This window comes from Lathamus discolor, chromosome 2 (assembly GCF_037157495.1).
Source record: "Lathamus discolor isolate bLatDis1 chromosome 2, bLatDis1.hap1, whole genome shotgun sequence".
Taxonomy (NCBI): Eukaryota; Metazoa; Chordata; class Aves; order Psittaciformes; family Psittacidae; genus Lathamus; species Lathamus discolor.
The window spans coordinates 126076234-126093158 of NC_088885.1; the positions used below are offsets into that span (position 1 = coordinate 126076234).

Genomic DNA, 16925 nt, shown 5'->3' on the forward strand with positions numbered 1-16925 from the left:
GCTCCTGATCCCTAGAGATGTTCTTTACATCATACTTAACTATGTATACATACCCTACTACCTACCTACTAGCAGTGTCTTCACAGACAGTACAAACTATTTTCAGACAAGTTGATTATCTTGTACTTTCTTATTTATAAACAACCCCACAGGATGTGGTTTTCACAGTTGTTTTAAGACTGTCCCTTCCAGTGACTGCAATCTGTGTCTCTTTGCCTTCCTCCCCTTGCAAAGTCTTGCTCCCATGGGGTGCTGTGGTCAGTCAGGTCAGAGAGCCAATCCAGCCAAACCCCATTTTTCTCCTCCCCTGGGGCTGCTCTTCATTGGTATCCCGTGGCTCCAGCAGTGGAAGAGCTCTTTGCTCTTAGCCTCCTGCTGTGCATGAGGAAGGCCCCATTTGCTCTGGGACAGCACAACAGTAGGCAGCTTTCTCACTGTTCCACAGCAGTAGCTAGATGGCTGCCTTCTGGAAGCTAACTACATCACACTTCCCTCTGCAGCCACACAAGGCCCAGAAATCTATCTTTATTGACAAAGTCAGTGTCAGGAACCATGCATGATTCAGGAAAGCAAGGTCTTATATTTTGTATATCTGCTGCTCCCAGCCCAGCTGGTACAGGTGGAGGTTTTGGGGGCAACCACAAGGATGGTCCAGAGGCCAGCCCAGCGAATCCTGCTCCTGCTCCCTCTTGCTTCATCACAGCACAGAGACACCATGCTTGCATCCTTCATGCCCTGACTCATATGGACATATGGTTCCTCTTCCTAACACATTGAGAAGCAGTTCAGGGACCCTGCTAGTGGTTTTTGATCATAAAGTGTAGAACAGAAGTGAAAGTCCAAAGATGTCCTTATTTTCAGAGTGAACACTTAGCAAACACTATCTCTACATAGAGGCTAAATAAATGCTTCTATCAACGACATGAACCCCTTTTTAGTCAGATATAACCAAAGCAAATGGACTTTAAAGAAGTGTGTCAGATTATTATTTCCAGGCTGATAACAAATATGGGAAAAATTGCTCACAATAACCTCCATGACTCATGTATGTACCTTCAGAGCAGAAAAAGAATCTGAAAACTCCAAAGATTGACTATAAGATTACTGCTATACTGTATGAAGTGGGATGCCCCATAAAAGCCCCAGCTAACAAACAGTATTCTTCAGATACTTACTTTTAAACAGGAGCAGGATCAAAATTGTCTTTTGCCACATGAAATTAGTTACTATAAATTTGTTCAAACAATGGCAAAATAATATATTAAACTGTTCCAGTTGCAAATATTTTTAGCTCTACAAGTGAAGGGCATGTTGTGCCTTGAGAGAGACAGAAAATCCTCTGTCTTCTGCTTACTTTTAAAACAGCTTCTGTTAAAGGTTAGTATCATCCTTGTAAGTCTTCAGCTGGAGAAGTTTTACCCTTAACATGTTAAAACAAAGTGAAAGAGTACTAAGTAAACAAAACAGTAAATGTAGAGATCTGACATCCACAGTTGTACTGGTTTCAGCAACAGCATGTTATTTCCAGGTTACTCAACTCTGAAGAGAACCGATCCCTTTCAGTGATACAGTTGTTGAGATCAACTTTATGAAACGTTGAAAAAACCCTCAAATTTGTCATAGAATCATAGAATAGTTAGGGTTGGAGAGGACCTTAAGATCATCTAGTTCCAGCCCCCCTGCCATAGGCAGGGACACCTCACACTAAACCATCTCACCCAAGGATCTGTCCAACCTGCCTTTGAACACTGCCAGGGATGGAGCATTCACAACTTCCCTGGGCAACCCATTCCAGTGCCTCACCACCCTTACAGTAAAGAATTTCCTCCTTATATCCAATCTAAACTTCCTCTGGTTAAGTTTTAACCCATTATTCCTTGTCCTATCACTACAGTCCCTAATGAAGAGTCCATCCCCAGCATCTTTATAAGCCCCCTTCAGATACTGGAAAAGGCTGCTATGAGGTCTCCACGCAGCCTTCTCTTCTCCAGGCTGAACAGCCCCAACTTTCTCAGCCTGTCTTCATATGGGAGGTGCTCCAGTCCCCTGATCATCCTCGTGGCCCTCCTCTGGACTTGTTCCAGCAGTTCCATGTCCTTTTTATGTTGAGGACACCAGAACTGCACACAATACTCCAGGTGAGGTCTCACAAGAGCAGAGTAGAGGGGCAGGATCACCTCCTTCGACCTGCTGGTCACGCTCCTTTTGATGCAGCCCAGGATACAGTTGGCTTTCTGGGCTGCGATGTCAGATGAGCTTCCCAGTGGCTATATTTTCCTTGAGTCAGTGCTATGTTAGTAGAATAAGAGTAAAATCAGAGTGCAGTCCAGTGTGTCCTTACAAAATAATTAAAGAGGTTTTAAGAAGTTACTTTTCTCTAGGTGAAACAAAACTCACCAGTGGCTGTCACGCGTGGCCACTGTCTGTCTCACTGTCATGGCAGTGACTCCACTATTTCAACATCAAACCTCACAGATTCGCCGTCCAAAGTCCTGCCACTCATTTCCTTTCATCTGCTCCCTGTTCCCTGGCTTCTTCCCACCCTCTCTCATACCTCTTCTGTCACATCCACTCTCTTTTCCTTCTCTCTTCAACCATTCTTTAAAATCTACCTCTTCCTTCTTCTCTAGTCTCCTTCACCCTCAACAGCCGTATGTCCTTTATTTCCTCAGTGGTACCTGGTATTTTCTTCTCCAACAGCCCAGCTTCTCTTAGCATGCGAAATTTAAGTGGTTAGGGAATGCACTAAGTAGGAAGATAAAGCCTTGGTATTTGACAGCTTCCACTAAAGCAGAACAAACATACTGCATCTTCTTATTCATCATGAAAGTGACCATGCAAGGGTTGCAGAAGAGACACACACACCATAGAATGTTTTGGATTGGAAGGAAAATTAAAGACCATTCAGTTCCAACCTCCCTGCCATGGGCAGGCACACCTTCCACTTGACCAGGTGGTCCACCTGCCCAGCTTCCTCAAAGCCCCGTCCAGCCTGGCCTTGAACACTGCCAAGGATGGGGCAGCCGCATCTTCTGGGCAACCTGTGCCAGTGTCTCACCACCCTCACAGTGAAGAATTTCTTCATAATATCTAATCCTGCCTCCTTTCAGTTTAAAGCTGTTACCCCTTTTTCTATCACTACATTGCCCTTGTAAAAAGATCCTCCTCTAACTGAGACAAGCACTTGTATCTTAATGTGAACAATGAAGGTGTACAAAGAATTGCCTCCAGGGAGTTTTAAACACACAGGTGTGCAAAAGAAAAGAGTGGTACAATAAAATAAATGCATGGTTACTTTTCCCTCTGTACTTCTGCATTCTTCATTTTCTTGACTAAGCAAGAAAAATGTATCATTAATCTTGGTACATTTGCAGTAAAATTTTCTTAATTTCCCCTGATACTAATTTTTCTTTAACAGTAGGAAACTTTAAATTTTGCTATGGAATCCAGTGTAAGAAGAGAATTTGTTTAGCTCCATCTTTCCAATTTCAACACCGCATACAAGGAGCCAACAGGAAACAGCGGTGCAGGGGGCGGACAGCAGGCAGCTTACAAAACGGGAGCTCCTGTAGGCACAACGGGGCACAGCAGCCCGGTCTGATTACCGCAGAGACCTCGGGAAACCGACTGCGTGAATCCTTCCCACCCTGAGACCGGAAGGGAGAGAGAGGCGGCGGCCGCTAGATGGCACTTCGCCCCCGCCGCTCAAGCACCCCTCCCGATAGCTGCTCTGGAAAAAGCGGATAAAACTATACCATGCTCCCTGGAAGCGTTCAAAAACCGTGTAGAAGAGGCCCTCGGTGGTATGGTTTAGTGGTGGACTTGGAAGTCCTGGGGTAATGGTTGGACTTGATGATCTTACAGGTCTTTTCCAACCTCGTTGATTCTATGGTTCCATACATAAGTCAGCTGAATGTGCCTGTTAATTCAGTAATGTGATGTATTCTGTATTATTCACTTCAGCAGTGCTAGTGGGATCTAAACAAGGAACTTAATATAGATGTCACCAAAAGCTGAATTAAGAAAACTAATAGCAACAAACTTAATTACTATTAGCCTGGGTACTTGTAACTTTGTAAATAAAAAGATACTGTATCCATTCTAAATCACAGTGCACTCACTGTTCTGTTGTCTCTGCATGCCTCTGAATGCAATTTCTTACCCGTGCTGCATCTCCGTCCTGCTTTATCATATCCATTCCAGGCAGCTGGTTTGGAAAAAGATTGCCTCCCCTCATAGCAGGATCATTAACCTATTGGTAACAAGATATTAAAGGGGAATGAATTAAAAAGTACATTGGGAAGAGGGCTGGGAATGAAAAAGCAGCATTATAAACCACTTTGCTACTTGCATATACCAGCATTTACTTTTGCGATGAAGTGCCTGGATAGCTGAGTACCCTTCTTATGCAGCATGTGTTTGACTTACATTATTCTGCTTCACAGACAACAACAAAGATTTAATTCCTGATACTATGACCCTTGCGCATATTTTACAAAGCAGGCTCCATAAATTAGGTCAGTATTATCTGAAGAGGACGTGCCTGCCATGAAAGTCCTGAAAGCAGAAACACGTAACTACTTTCCTAACCTCAACACACACAGCTTTTCTGCTTGCAAACCACGACACAATCTTTTCAAACCCTGATGAGATAACATGCAAGCTGAATTACACCACCTATTGACTTAGTTTTAATGACACTTATTTTTCTGCTTGTAAGCAATGGGAGAAAGATAGCATTAAATGGGAAAACGTGCAGCAGCATGCTTTCCTAAAAGTATGATCTCAACAATTTTCTGAATGCAGCCACAGGAAAGTATTGAAACTGTGTACTTCTGCACAACCAAAGGGTCTGTCATGCTAGTTATGTGGAAAGCGAGATTTGCCAAATTTACAGCATTGCTTTCTTAATCAAAGGATTAATCTCACCATGTAGGAACTGGTACAAAATACAAAACGCAGCCCTTCAGCAAGGTTCTGAAATACTAAAAAATCGAGCTTTCCTTAGCAGTTTCACAGGGAAAGAAACCTCTTCCAAGGGAGTCTTTGTTGACTCGGTTCTCTTTGTTACTTCTTTCAGACTAAATGGATACTAATAGCAAAGATGTGCCCCTCCAGATTTTGTTGGAAGAAAAAAGATGTTTTCTGTGTCACCTGCCCCTTATGAGACTTACATTGTAAATAAGAGGAGATTCTGCCACTGCACTACTTTGCTTCAGCTACAACAACCTGCTGCAGCAAGGTGGGGAGACAGTCTTGAATTTACCACACCAAAGTCTTCTCCTTTCAGGTCCTCCTGACTGTTGTTTCTGCTGATATTCACCAATTTTGCAAAATGTCATAAAGCTAAACACAGTCCCATGCAACCACCTAAAGAGCTGGTTTCAAGCACTGCCAGAGACAAGACTGCAGTTCAGTAGGAAAGGTTCAAAAGTTCAAATATTTTTGCTATAGGAACTTTCAACTCTGAAAAAAAATTGATTAAATTCTGCAAGACTCTGAGTGATGCTTTCTGCTTCTTAATAAAAATGGGCAGATTTTTAAACCTAAATGTGAAAATTCAAATCAGAAAGGATGAGAACCACACTAATTTGCTCAGAAAGAAAGCAGGCAGACAGCTTTGCAGCTTTATTATGTGCATTTGACTAAGCAACAGAATCCATGTTTGGAAAGTGTTTTCTGCTATTATTCAGCATTCATCAGAATGCACAGGCACAAATACCTTTTCTATTTGCTCAGTAGACAAAGGAAGATAAAAATAAAAAGCATAAATAAAAAGACTGCATACTGAGTCATCAGCAGTTTTGGAACAAAAAGATGACTGCATGATTTGCATTGTGGCAGTTAGGACAGGTATGGGTAAAGAAGATGATTCCAGGATGCACGCCACAAAAGCAGCAAAGGCATCAGTGAAGTTCCTATCACAGGATCTCTTTACCAGTGACAATGCAATAATCCTGATTGGAATGGTATCAGATACAAAAAACCCCTAAATCTACTGTTTTGTTATATTACATTTACCTCAGAACTCCTTGAAACAAAACACCCCGCATTCACACATTAACTGTTCTGACTGCAGTAACAATGCAATTAGAAAAGTATGGAAAAAGACAGAGAAATGGAAGGGGTTTTATAATTTTCTGAAGACAAGTCAAGTGGTGTTACCAGATATGAAATCTGACTAAAACAAGACAGTAGATGTTTTGCACTTCCTGTGCGATTAACACATCAATACACTTTCCTGATAATAAAGCAAAAGTACATACAAGGTGTCTAATAAGAAAAGTTTGCTACCGCTCCAGGGCTCCTCTCATCCATGCTGAACAAAATCAAAATACTGTTTCAAGCTAACTCTTTGTAGATGCCCGGGAAGTACTACTCTGTGCAAATTAATAAACATCTGCGTGGAGTGGACATCTCGACAGGGGTTTATTTCATATATTGAAAAGCCTCATGCATGGGTTTCAACCTTTTTCTCTGATAGTTCAGTAAACAACACAGATCCATGATGCAAAATAAACAATAGGAACAAACATGGCAAGAGTCCCTTGTGTGAACAAGAAAATGAGGATAAGGAAACAGTAAGTTGTGTGAATGGTGTAACACCAGGAAGGTTTAAACTTCCTCAATGCCTGGGGAAGCGGTTTTGGAAAGAGGGGACCTGCAGACCTGACAGGGTTCCTGGTAACAGCTTCCTAGAAGACACACTAGTAAGAGCAGCCTGAAGAACTTTTGTACCATTATGGGGAAGAAGATGTTAATAAGACAAGGTCTGATCCCTGTAGCACATAAAAGAGTCTGTTAGCATCATAAATAGCAAGTAAATTTTGGGCATAAAGTTAATTTTTTTACTTGGTGATGCCAGGAGCCTAGGTAGTAAACAAGGTATGTTGGAGATACACAAGTATGAGCAGATAAACAACAAACTTAGTATTTCTGAACTCTGGGTATGTCTGTGTGATGCAGTACAGTGTCACAAAGAGACAGGAGACAAAGCCAAACCAAACTGTTTGGTACTGAAAGTAATATACCTGCTTCTTACTAGGTAAATGTACCCAGGCATAGGTTTTTACTAACAGGTAATACATATGACTTCCAAAACAATCCAACAACATGTGAAGTGTTAAACTGTTTTCAAAAGCTAGTATACATTTTTTGTGTACCAATGTTACTCACTGTGGTTAGAAAGAGATGAGCATGTGAAGTTAAAATTATGTGTTATGGAACAAAAATTGGCATTGAATAAGTAAGTAAAAGTGTAGGTGACAGTGTAAAAAAAACCCCAGAGAATGAATGAAATGGCAACAGTCAGCAGAATTAAAGAAAATGTAGTAATTTTGAAAATCATGTTACAAGAAAAAGTTTGGCACAGCCTAAGTTAATTGCTAAATAAATGTGCCAAACTGTAAAACACTGTGCCCTGAAAACAGAAAAATATTATCAATTTTTGTATTTAAATATACATTCTTTTTACTCAGGTCTCTCAGAAAGGATAATGTAAAGCAGCACAGCGAACATTCCTGAGGACTAAAAAGTATTGTCTTGTGGCCCAGAAATGGCTCCCCAGCTGTCAGTTGGCCACCTCTGACCTAGATGGAGCATGAAACATTTGCTTGCAGAGTCTGCAGATGACACAGTGCTGTGGTGGTAAATCAGGAAGATAACAGGTTACTGATACAGAATGAGCCAGAGCACTTTGGTTAAACAGACTCAATCTAGAGAAATTCAATTTGATGTAGACAAAAGGAAGGCAATACATTTCGGAAAAAAGACTGCAGGTTTCGTCTATGTCGAATGTGCTGAGGATTTAGGGATCATTATAAGGGTTTCAGTATGTGCTCCCCAGTGCGACTTTGTCACCAACAGAGCCAAGGCATCCCATGTATTGAAATAGAAATTACAAGCAGAACTTGACTGTACACAGCACTCACAGTTAAATCACTGTCTCTGGTTACTCTATTCATACTCCTAGAAGAGGTTACAACAGTGGAGTTTAAAGTAGATCTACAAAAGGGACGGACAGCCTGAAAAACACATGTTGAGATGGATGAAGAACCTCAGACTATTCACTTACTGAAGTTAGATAAATGCTGTCTTGAAACAAGATCTTGTACCTAACAGGAAGGAAAAGCAGTGCGACAACTGTGCCAGTGGAAACAGTAGTCTGCAGGGACATCTTTGAAATAAAACCAGATCTTTCTATGTATGGGCATGCTGAGAAGTCAGACTGGGTTGTTACCTTCAAATCCCCACTCTTTTCTTTTTTGATTTCACTACATTAAATGTGTGCAATAGTATGTACTTGAGAATAATAATAATAACAATAAAGTGGGCTATAATTGGGCTTAGCAACTGGGAATATCGGAGAAGGTGACAGATCTGGGAGTATCAAAATTACTTCAGGTCACCAGTATGTGGCAGCTGTAAAAGACAAATGTGATCTGGGGCTATATCTGTCTAGAGTATTCCAAGAGAAACGGGGAAGAACTAGTGTTACGCACATGGCTCTGCACTTAGGAAATACTCATTCAAACTGCAACAGGTGCAGAAAAGGAAAGGGAATTTGAAGCCTACAAGAAGAGACTGAAACACTGTGGCTTGTTTAACTTACAAGAAAAACTTCAAGAAACCCAAACCAAAACAATCCAATCCAACACTCTCAAACCGCAACAAAATCATTTTGATTGAAAGGCTCTTTTTAAAATACAAGAAGAGAAAAGAACTATTTGAGCTAAAGGACAATATTGGAGAAGTAAATACTCTTATCTAACTTAGGCTAGAGAAAGGACACACATTAACAAGCTAATAATATAATCAGCTTTAAACTGGAATGTTATGGTCTCAGAAAAAAGGTTTACAGTATTGTCCACCATAGCAGCAGAGGCTGCCTGAAGACACAAGAGGTACTTTCCTACCAACATTTCTGAGAAAAGTCCATAATTTCAAGCCTGTGTTTTGAACAAATGGGAATTCAGCTCTGAAACGAACATGAACCTGTTAATTAAGAGGACTTGTTTGTCATATACTCGTTAATGCACTGTGTGAGTTTAATTGCAGGTCAACAAATGGAAATGCTATTTTCCTTATTTCTGATACCCTAAGCAGCAATCTCGAACAAAACAGAGTATGTAAACCTCTCAGCAGAAAAGAACAGGTTACTTACCTATTGATTCAACAACCTATTCTATATGCACCACATTAACAAGAGTGTGGATCTTGTCCTCATGCCAGCTTGATAGTTCTTGAAGTTGACTGCCTATTGTCTGGTACTACACACGCAGCGGCTATGGAAGCATCTTTCACACACTGGAAGCATCATTCACTCTTACCTCTGGGAAACAGCTGCCTGCCATTCAGTCCTAGCCTCTACTGCTGAGAAAATTAGCAAGGCCACTGGTGACCTACAGCTGCACTACGGAAACTTGCCTACTGAGGACAGGAGCTAGATCAGCACACACTTTCCATGGAAGTCCAGGAGCAACTGCATGTGCTATCTACAGCGGTGCTAGGTCAAAATTGGAGATTTAGATGTAAAAGTGCTCTCTATCTCATTGGTCATGTTGGTTATCTGAGTGCAGAGCTAAAACCAAAGCCTTTTTATCAGCATCATTTCTCAAGAAAACTAGTATAAGAAATGTAATGGCTTACAGCAGTTACAGCCCAACACAGCAGACCTGAAAAACTGTCAAAGTCAAAGCAAATCCTCTGTCTATCATCTCACATCCTTAAATTCTCACCTGCTCAGGACCCATGGAGGACAACCCTGATGTAGGCACAGAGGTCGCTGAGGTCATGCTGATCTGCCCTGTCATCTGGTTCATGTTGTTCATACCACTTGTGTTGGTTGCCATGGATACACTGATGTTCATGTTATTGTTGTACATGCTGGTGCTTGCTTGCTGCCCAAAATGTGGTGGGGACTGTTGTGAAAACATGCTACAGCAAGGAATGGAAAAAGCAGTGTGTCAGACTTAGAATGCTGAAGCCACTAAGAAACTATTTTCTTTTTAATATATCTTAAGCTAGAATTGATATATACTGTCATTTATTCCAACTTCAAAGGAAAAACTAGGTTTTGGATACATTAATGTCTACCAGATTTTCAAAATTTAAGGTTCCACGTCTGTGCACAAAAATGCATGCCTTTGTGTATGAAACTATGGCAGAGTACAAATCTGTTATGCATGTGCAATAACAGCCAATTAGCTGTCTAAATGGGCTGTGTATGTATCCTAAATGTGTTTGGGAAAGTAATTTTTGGAGAGAAAGGAAACACCTTTTTCTCCCCTCAGTGTCAGCACAGCACAGGACTGTTGAGCTGAAATTGGACCTGGCCTAATAACTGTCTTTTTGCAAAAGAGGTGTTTGCACATACGAATATCAGATTTGTACATACAGTTATGGGAAGTGGGCTCACAAATAGAGACATGCAATTGTGCAGAAATCTATTTACAAAATCTTAGCATCAGGTTTTGAAAATGTGACACTGTAAGAAACAATATAAAGTCTAAATTAATTACCCTCTGTGTTACTTTAAGGCCATTTCAGAACAACTTAAGGAGGAGTAACTGTGGAAGAACTCATCCCAGGTTTTATCCAAAGTCAAGTGCTTTCTGGGTAGTATCTTCCTTCTCGTTATCTCAGAAGTCATAGGAGAGATTGTTACATTTCCTAAAACAGTCTTCACTGTTTATACACCAGTCTTTTCGACTCTTTGAGCATAATTCAACAGTCAGTGAAATAATTATTACTGACAATTTATCAGCTTAGAGGACCTGCATAAGACTAAAATATTGTGGAAGGGACGTGTGTCAGATGGCATGCAGTAACCACCTCTGTATCAACGTCTGACTTTTACTTCCCTGTGAAGCAATTCTTCCACAGCTCAGGAAATCTTTCAGGGTTAACACTCAGCCTTGCACTTAGGTAGTCCATTAGGTTATTGCTGTGCACTGTGAGACTTGGTGGAGTGCAGTGGCATTCTGGGCACAGGACCAAACTTGGAGAATCCCACCATTCTCTTCCTTCCAATTCCATGTCTTTTCAGGCCACCTAACCCCATTTTTAAGTTGTTATCTGGATGGCTGAAACAGTACACTACAGATCATTGTGAATACTCAGTGGCTTGTGTAAACGCATCTGACATGTCTCTGCAGTAGAGCTGCAGTTCAGCAAGCCAGCCTTTAGTCTTACCGAGCTGCCCCTGCTGCCACTTCAGCAGAAGCCATGACAGTGGGAGCTATGCCTCCTGCAGATGCTTCAGGAAGACAATGACGAAGAGGCATGGACAAGGATGATGATAAGAGATAAATCAGTTGCTTTAAGGGGAACTTCATTTGGATCAGCCTCATCACTGAAGCACTGGTACTTTGGGTTTATTAAATCTTTATCAACCAGCAGGAAAAATATTTGTTGCTTGGCTGGGATAGTAAGAGCAGCCTGAGAACTTCAGGATGACAAAAGCACTATGCTAGAGACAACTCTGTGAACCTCAGCGTCAAGTGATAGAGGTTATACACCAACCTGATAGCTCCTCCTGTCTTCCACTGAAAAGCGCATATCATTGCCACCTGGAACCTTGTTGCTGCCTACTGATAGTGTTCAACATCCAACCCATTTAATGTGGACAGTCTGATTATTAGAGCTATACCAACTGGGGTCTCAACTGAAAAGGTGACTGCATGTGTCAGGCATGCTATGATGCTCTCAGAGAATGACAGTTATATGCTGACCCCCCAGTACGTGCAAGCACTAATGGACTGAACCTGGTTGCACTCCAGCGCTTAAAGTGGGAGGTGATAATCCAATCACCCCAATTCTGGAGCAGTAGGGAATGTATAGGCTCTGGCTCAGCTGATCCAGCCATGTGGAAAGCAGTGCGGGAGCATAACATGAAAGTCATTTGCAAAAGAACTGCATCCACACAAATGTTAGGGACTGGAGTTCACTGTGCAGCAGAGATGCTTCTCAAGGACACAGTGTTTTACCAGTTATCACAAGACAAAGCAATGCATTGTGTGGATGCAGGTCTTTTAGGTATGCACTCACTCTGCCTTGTATGAAGACAGAATTTAAACCGATTTGACTAGCCAAATTGAGAAGAAATTTCTTTTAGGATAGCCAGTTAAAACCAAACAACCAACCAAGCAAAGAATTACATAAAACACAGGGTTTGACTAGATGTACCTGTTTCCACCCATATTCCCTTGCGCCCACCCGTTCATCTCTGTAGAGGACTGATAGGCAGGATTAGCCTGAGACTGCTGAATCATGGGGCTTTGAGTATGAGCCAGTCTTGGGGACATCAGTGGACTCTGAGGAGTGGTGGCCCCTGTGAAGCCTGGATCGGGCTGCTGACTAATACCTGAAAAAATACAATGAAAAATTTAGCCACTGTACGTTCAGAGTTAAAAGAAGCCAAGAGCTCATACCTGCAGACATGTCTTTACACAGTCCTACTTAACTCATCTGGAACCTATAACCTTGTGTCTTAATCTTGCATCTAGATTGCAAGCAAGACATATCAACTAATACTGTATGTATGACCTTAAAAATATAATTTTGCCGAAGTATGTTGACTACCTGTGTGCTCTAATCAATCACACAAGTGGTCTGTCCCCTCTACAGACCCAAAGAAAAACACTGGCAATTTTTTTATTCAGTTTAGTCTGTTTTAAGTTCATCACAAACAGCATACTCAAGAGAAACAAGTCACTCAATGCTGGAGTAAGAATCAGGTGGTATGAAGGCTATCCTTATATTCACTGTCTGTGTGACTTAACTTCCCTGTATCTCTGTCTATATCATAAAATGAAAACATAATTCATGTGCATAAAGTAACTACTAATACATGGAGGGAAAGCACTATTATAATTTAGAAACTGGTGTAAAGGATAAAAGATTAGGAAGAGTAGATAGCAAATTTAGAACTGGATGGACATGATTTGCTATAACAGCAGAACCTGCACATAACTAAAAATTTAACTGTAATACAGCTTATACAATACTTATAAATAAAGAAGCTGTATAACAGTAACTGTGTGGAGGTAAGTGCCACATGCATCCCCAGAACAAAGTGGTGTGCAGCTTTGTAAAACGTACAAACAAAATGGTATTTACCACTGTATTACACACAGGTATAGGGACATGGAAAAGAATGCTTTATCTGAAATAGAATTTTTAATATTGAAATTCAATAGTTGTTAATTTTACATGATAATGTACACATGAAGAATTATATTTCTTGTGGAAGAATCTGATATTTAAGCAATATCTCATTATAAAAATGAAAAAGATTAGGTACAGCTTTGTTTCTGGTCACTTTATGCTTCCGGCCAACAACAATTGGCATCTTTATCTTCATTTGCACTTTTATCATATAAGCTGGTTCAGTTCAGTCTAAATTCAGAGTCCCCCAAGCCAACACATACACGTGTGTTGATGTGTGCATACACACTTTTATCTGCATATAACTATAAACAAACACACACATCACACTTCTGCTATTGCGCAAAAAAGAGCGGTGCTTGGAGAATATGTGGTACCAGAGCTAGGAAAAGTGGAAAGGCACTATACTGCATCCCAAGGGGTCCAACCCTCCATGTTTCCCATCATTCCCAGGGAATCAGGCAAGAGGATGTGTGAGGATAGCTTGGACCCAGCGCTGGGTAGGACACTGAGGAGCAAGGACTGCTGACATGCCCTTGGGGGGTGGAACCAGTACCGTAGTTTGGAGGAAATGGAAACTGCTGTGTGTTTGCCTGCGGGATCCGCGGATTGCTCATGGTTGCTGGTATGCCACCGGCGGCCACCATGCTGGGGGTCATGTTCAAGCCCTGCCCTCGCATCATCAGCGTCCGCTGCTGCTGCACCTGCTGCTGCTGCATCTGCCGCTGCCGCAGGTGCTGGCTCAGGATCTCCCGCTGCCTCTGTGCCAGCATCTGCGCGTTGATAGGGCCCTGGAGGGAGAACCACCAACACATATCAATAACCCCTCCTAAGGCCAGCTGACCAGTGGAGGCATCTCCACTAGAGCAATCTGGAAGATTCCAGCTCTTTTTACCCCCACCACGGAAGTAACAATAATATAGAATGGGAGAAAATAATCCTATTAATACTTCTTCTGGGAAAGACTTCCAACAGTGCAAGAGTCAAGAAGTGAAAAAACACCAGTGTTTAATGTTGCAGTGATTTGTAATTGCAAATTTAATAGCTCATTTAAAAAACCCACATCTTTAGGAAATGAGAAGCTTGGTTAAAAATGCAGTTATATCTCTAGTAAATAACTAGCCACCCCATGTAAATATAGGAAAGATTCTTGGAAATAAAAGAGTAAAATACTTCTTATCATACAGACTGCATCATTTGCATTAAAGCTTTAGAATTGGTTGTCGTGGATTTAGTACATAGCATTATTACTGTATTTAACTGGGGGGAGAAAGAAGAAAACAAAATAATTTTTTTTAAGTGCTATTTCTTTTACCTGTGTTGGCACTCCAGGTCTCAAAGACAGATTCATATTGGAGACACTGCTGATCTGATTTATCAGTGGCTGCCGATTCTAAAGGAAGAAAACAACCCAACACCAAACCCCAAAAGTTTTTAGAAGGAAAACAAGAAAAGGGAAATTTTATATACAGAGGTATATGCATTTACTTTCCCATCAGCTGGTTTGAGTACTTAGTTTTACATATTTAAGCTGGGTGTAGTTTTCCTGCTCAAGTCCTATTATTATTCATAGGATCCTGTATCTTAAGGAGATAATACACTACAAGTAACAACATGGGCACTAAGCTGATTTACCAAACATGTTACCTTTACAGTTCCTGTTCCTTTTGAGTTTGGACTGGACTGTTGAGGTTTACTCTGAATTAGACCCTATCCTGATGTTTGAAGGTAGAAATGATCTTTCTTGCTCCACTAGAAAAGCACTGATATCTTATTTACAGCACTATAAACCTATTTATATAAAAATGAAACAAGAAACAACAACTTAAAATGATCCTCAAAAGCAGATCAAGGCCAAGTGAAAAAGAAAGGATGTAGGTAACGGGCAGCAATAAAAGCATTTACATTGCTGGAAGAGCCAAGATATAACAAACAGAAAGAGTTGTATAACAAAAAGCATCACTGTAGCCTTGCTCAAAGAATTAGTGAGACTAGGCTTAACTACTAGGCACATTTTTGCCGAGCATTATAGAAAAAATAACAGAAAGATGCAAAAAAAGATCAAAGCAGAGAATGTGCAAGGTACCACCTCAGCAAAACTCATGATGGCTAGTGTTTAGAAGTGGAATGAGGCTGTAAGTAAACAGGGTACACACTTAAGACCTGGTCTATCTGCAGCGAGCTGACAGTAGGTGCCACTAAGGAGAGGCGCCTGTGCTGGTGTGGAACCAGGCATGGAAGGGGTTGTACCTGCTGTGCCTGGAGCCTGTGCTGCAGCTGGAGCCGCAGCTGGTTTGGCTGGTTCTGCACGATGCTGGCGGGCCGCAGGCCGGGCCGGGGCTGCATGCGCAGGGCTGCATACCCCGGGCGCTGCCCCATGGCATGGAAGCTCGGGTCCTGCATGGGTGCGTAGCTGCCCTGTGCCATCTGCGCCTGCGCCGCGTACTGCTGGGAGAACACCGGAGCCTTCTGCTCCATCAGCATGCCCGACTCCTGGCTGGAGAAGGTCTCGGGGTCAACAGCTTGGCTCTGCAGAAATACGTGAACAGTAGAAATAGTTGGTGGGATATGGCTTTTCACAAGATTTTATGAGACTAACACAGCCACCCTACAAAACCGACCTTCTAGGATGTGAATGTTTTGAAGCAGAAAATTACATAAATTGTCTTTACCTAAATATAAAACTTACAAATAAATAGCATTGTATTTTTGAGTGCCAAAACATACTGATGGGGACAAATTCCTTCTCTCCTTTTATTTTCCCTTTATTTTTTTTTAACAAAGACCCATAATCTTTGTCATGTTCTTAACATAGCCTTTGTATCATTCTGCTAACAAATGAAAACCTGAAATGAGAAACGCTATATAAAAATCTGTAAATGAAATGATGGCAGCATATTTCTGTCACTGATTCTGAGATAAATTCAAAGACGTTACAAATGAACAAGTAAATTTTTATCAGTATCTTTAAACAAAATAATGGCTTCAAATAAAGATGCCTGAAACTATTACAGAAGCTAATCTGAACAGAATGCCTAATTCTTTCAGGGCACTTTAGCACAAACTGATTATCCATTAGCATAAAAAGGCTAACACAATTCTAAACTCCATTCTAGATACTCCCCTAATATTTGCTCTAGCCAGAATAATTTTATAGCTTATTCCATGCTGACCTTGGAAATCAAGTTACTCTAAATTTCAGCACAATTATGAAAGAAAAACGGTAAGCTCCTACAAAATGTTTTATGGCTATTTTAAAAAGCATGTTCTAATATGTGACAGTTCTCTTATTTGCAAAACTCTTCAACTGTTTCCACTGAGATTCTAATTAAATAGAAATATATTTACCTCTTAGCTTGAAATAAAGCAGTATTCATATTTTTTTGGTGGTGATGTTTCAAAAGCTATGTAATATTGCATGAAAGTTTCACACTGCAATTGAAGTTCACCAATGAATTGTATCTCCATCTTAACACCTTCTGTGTTGTACCAAATAGGCTTGGAGATAGCTCTCTCATGTTCAAGGCAGGACTTAATTGGTTCTATTTCATATCTAAAATGCAGAACTAGTTCAGAAGTTACGCTCAGGGTGCTGATGAGTGCTGGGAAATGAAATGGGTATTCTAGGCTCTGAGAATATTAAATCATTACAGAGACATGTACAGCTGGTTTTGGAAACAAAATTTTGATGCCAGAAACATCAAAACCCAACTTTTCCCTAAAATCTTTTTTACTACATTTTTTTTGCACCACTGAGA

General features: G+C 41.0%; 1 protein-coding gene across 7 annotated transcripts in view; it reads right to left on the bottom strand.

Moving 5' to 3' along the window:
• Positions 1 to 16925, bottom strand: part of NCOA2 (nuclear receptor coactivator 2) — a 194269-nt gene that overhangs the window by 4693 nt on the left and 172651 nt on the right. For all 7 annotated transcript variants that reach the window (XM_065668417.1, XM_065668416.1, XM_065668415.1 and 4 more), the window contains 6 exons: positions 15418 to 15696; positions 14483 to 14560; positions 13724 to 13958; positions 12187 to 12364; positions 9738 to 9936; positions 4163 to 4252 (listed from right to left, as the gene is read on the bottom strand). In XM_065668417.1, the coding sequence (XP_065524489.1) occupies positions 4163 to 4252; positions 9738 to 9936; positions 12187 to 12364; positions 13724 to 13958; positions 14483 to 14560; positions 15418 to 15696 (1059 nt within the window). The remainder of the gene's footprint in view (positions 1 to 4162; positions 4253 to 9737; positions 9937 to 12186; positions 12365 to 13723; positions 13959 to 14482; positions 14561 to 15417; positions 15697 to 16925) is intronic.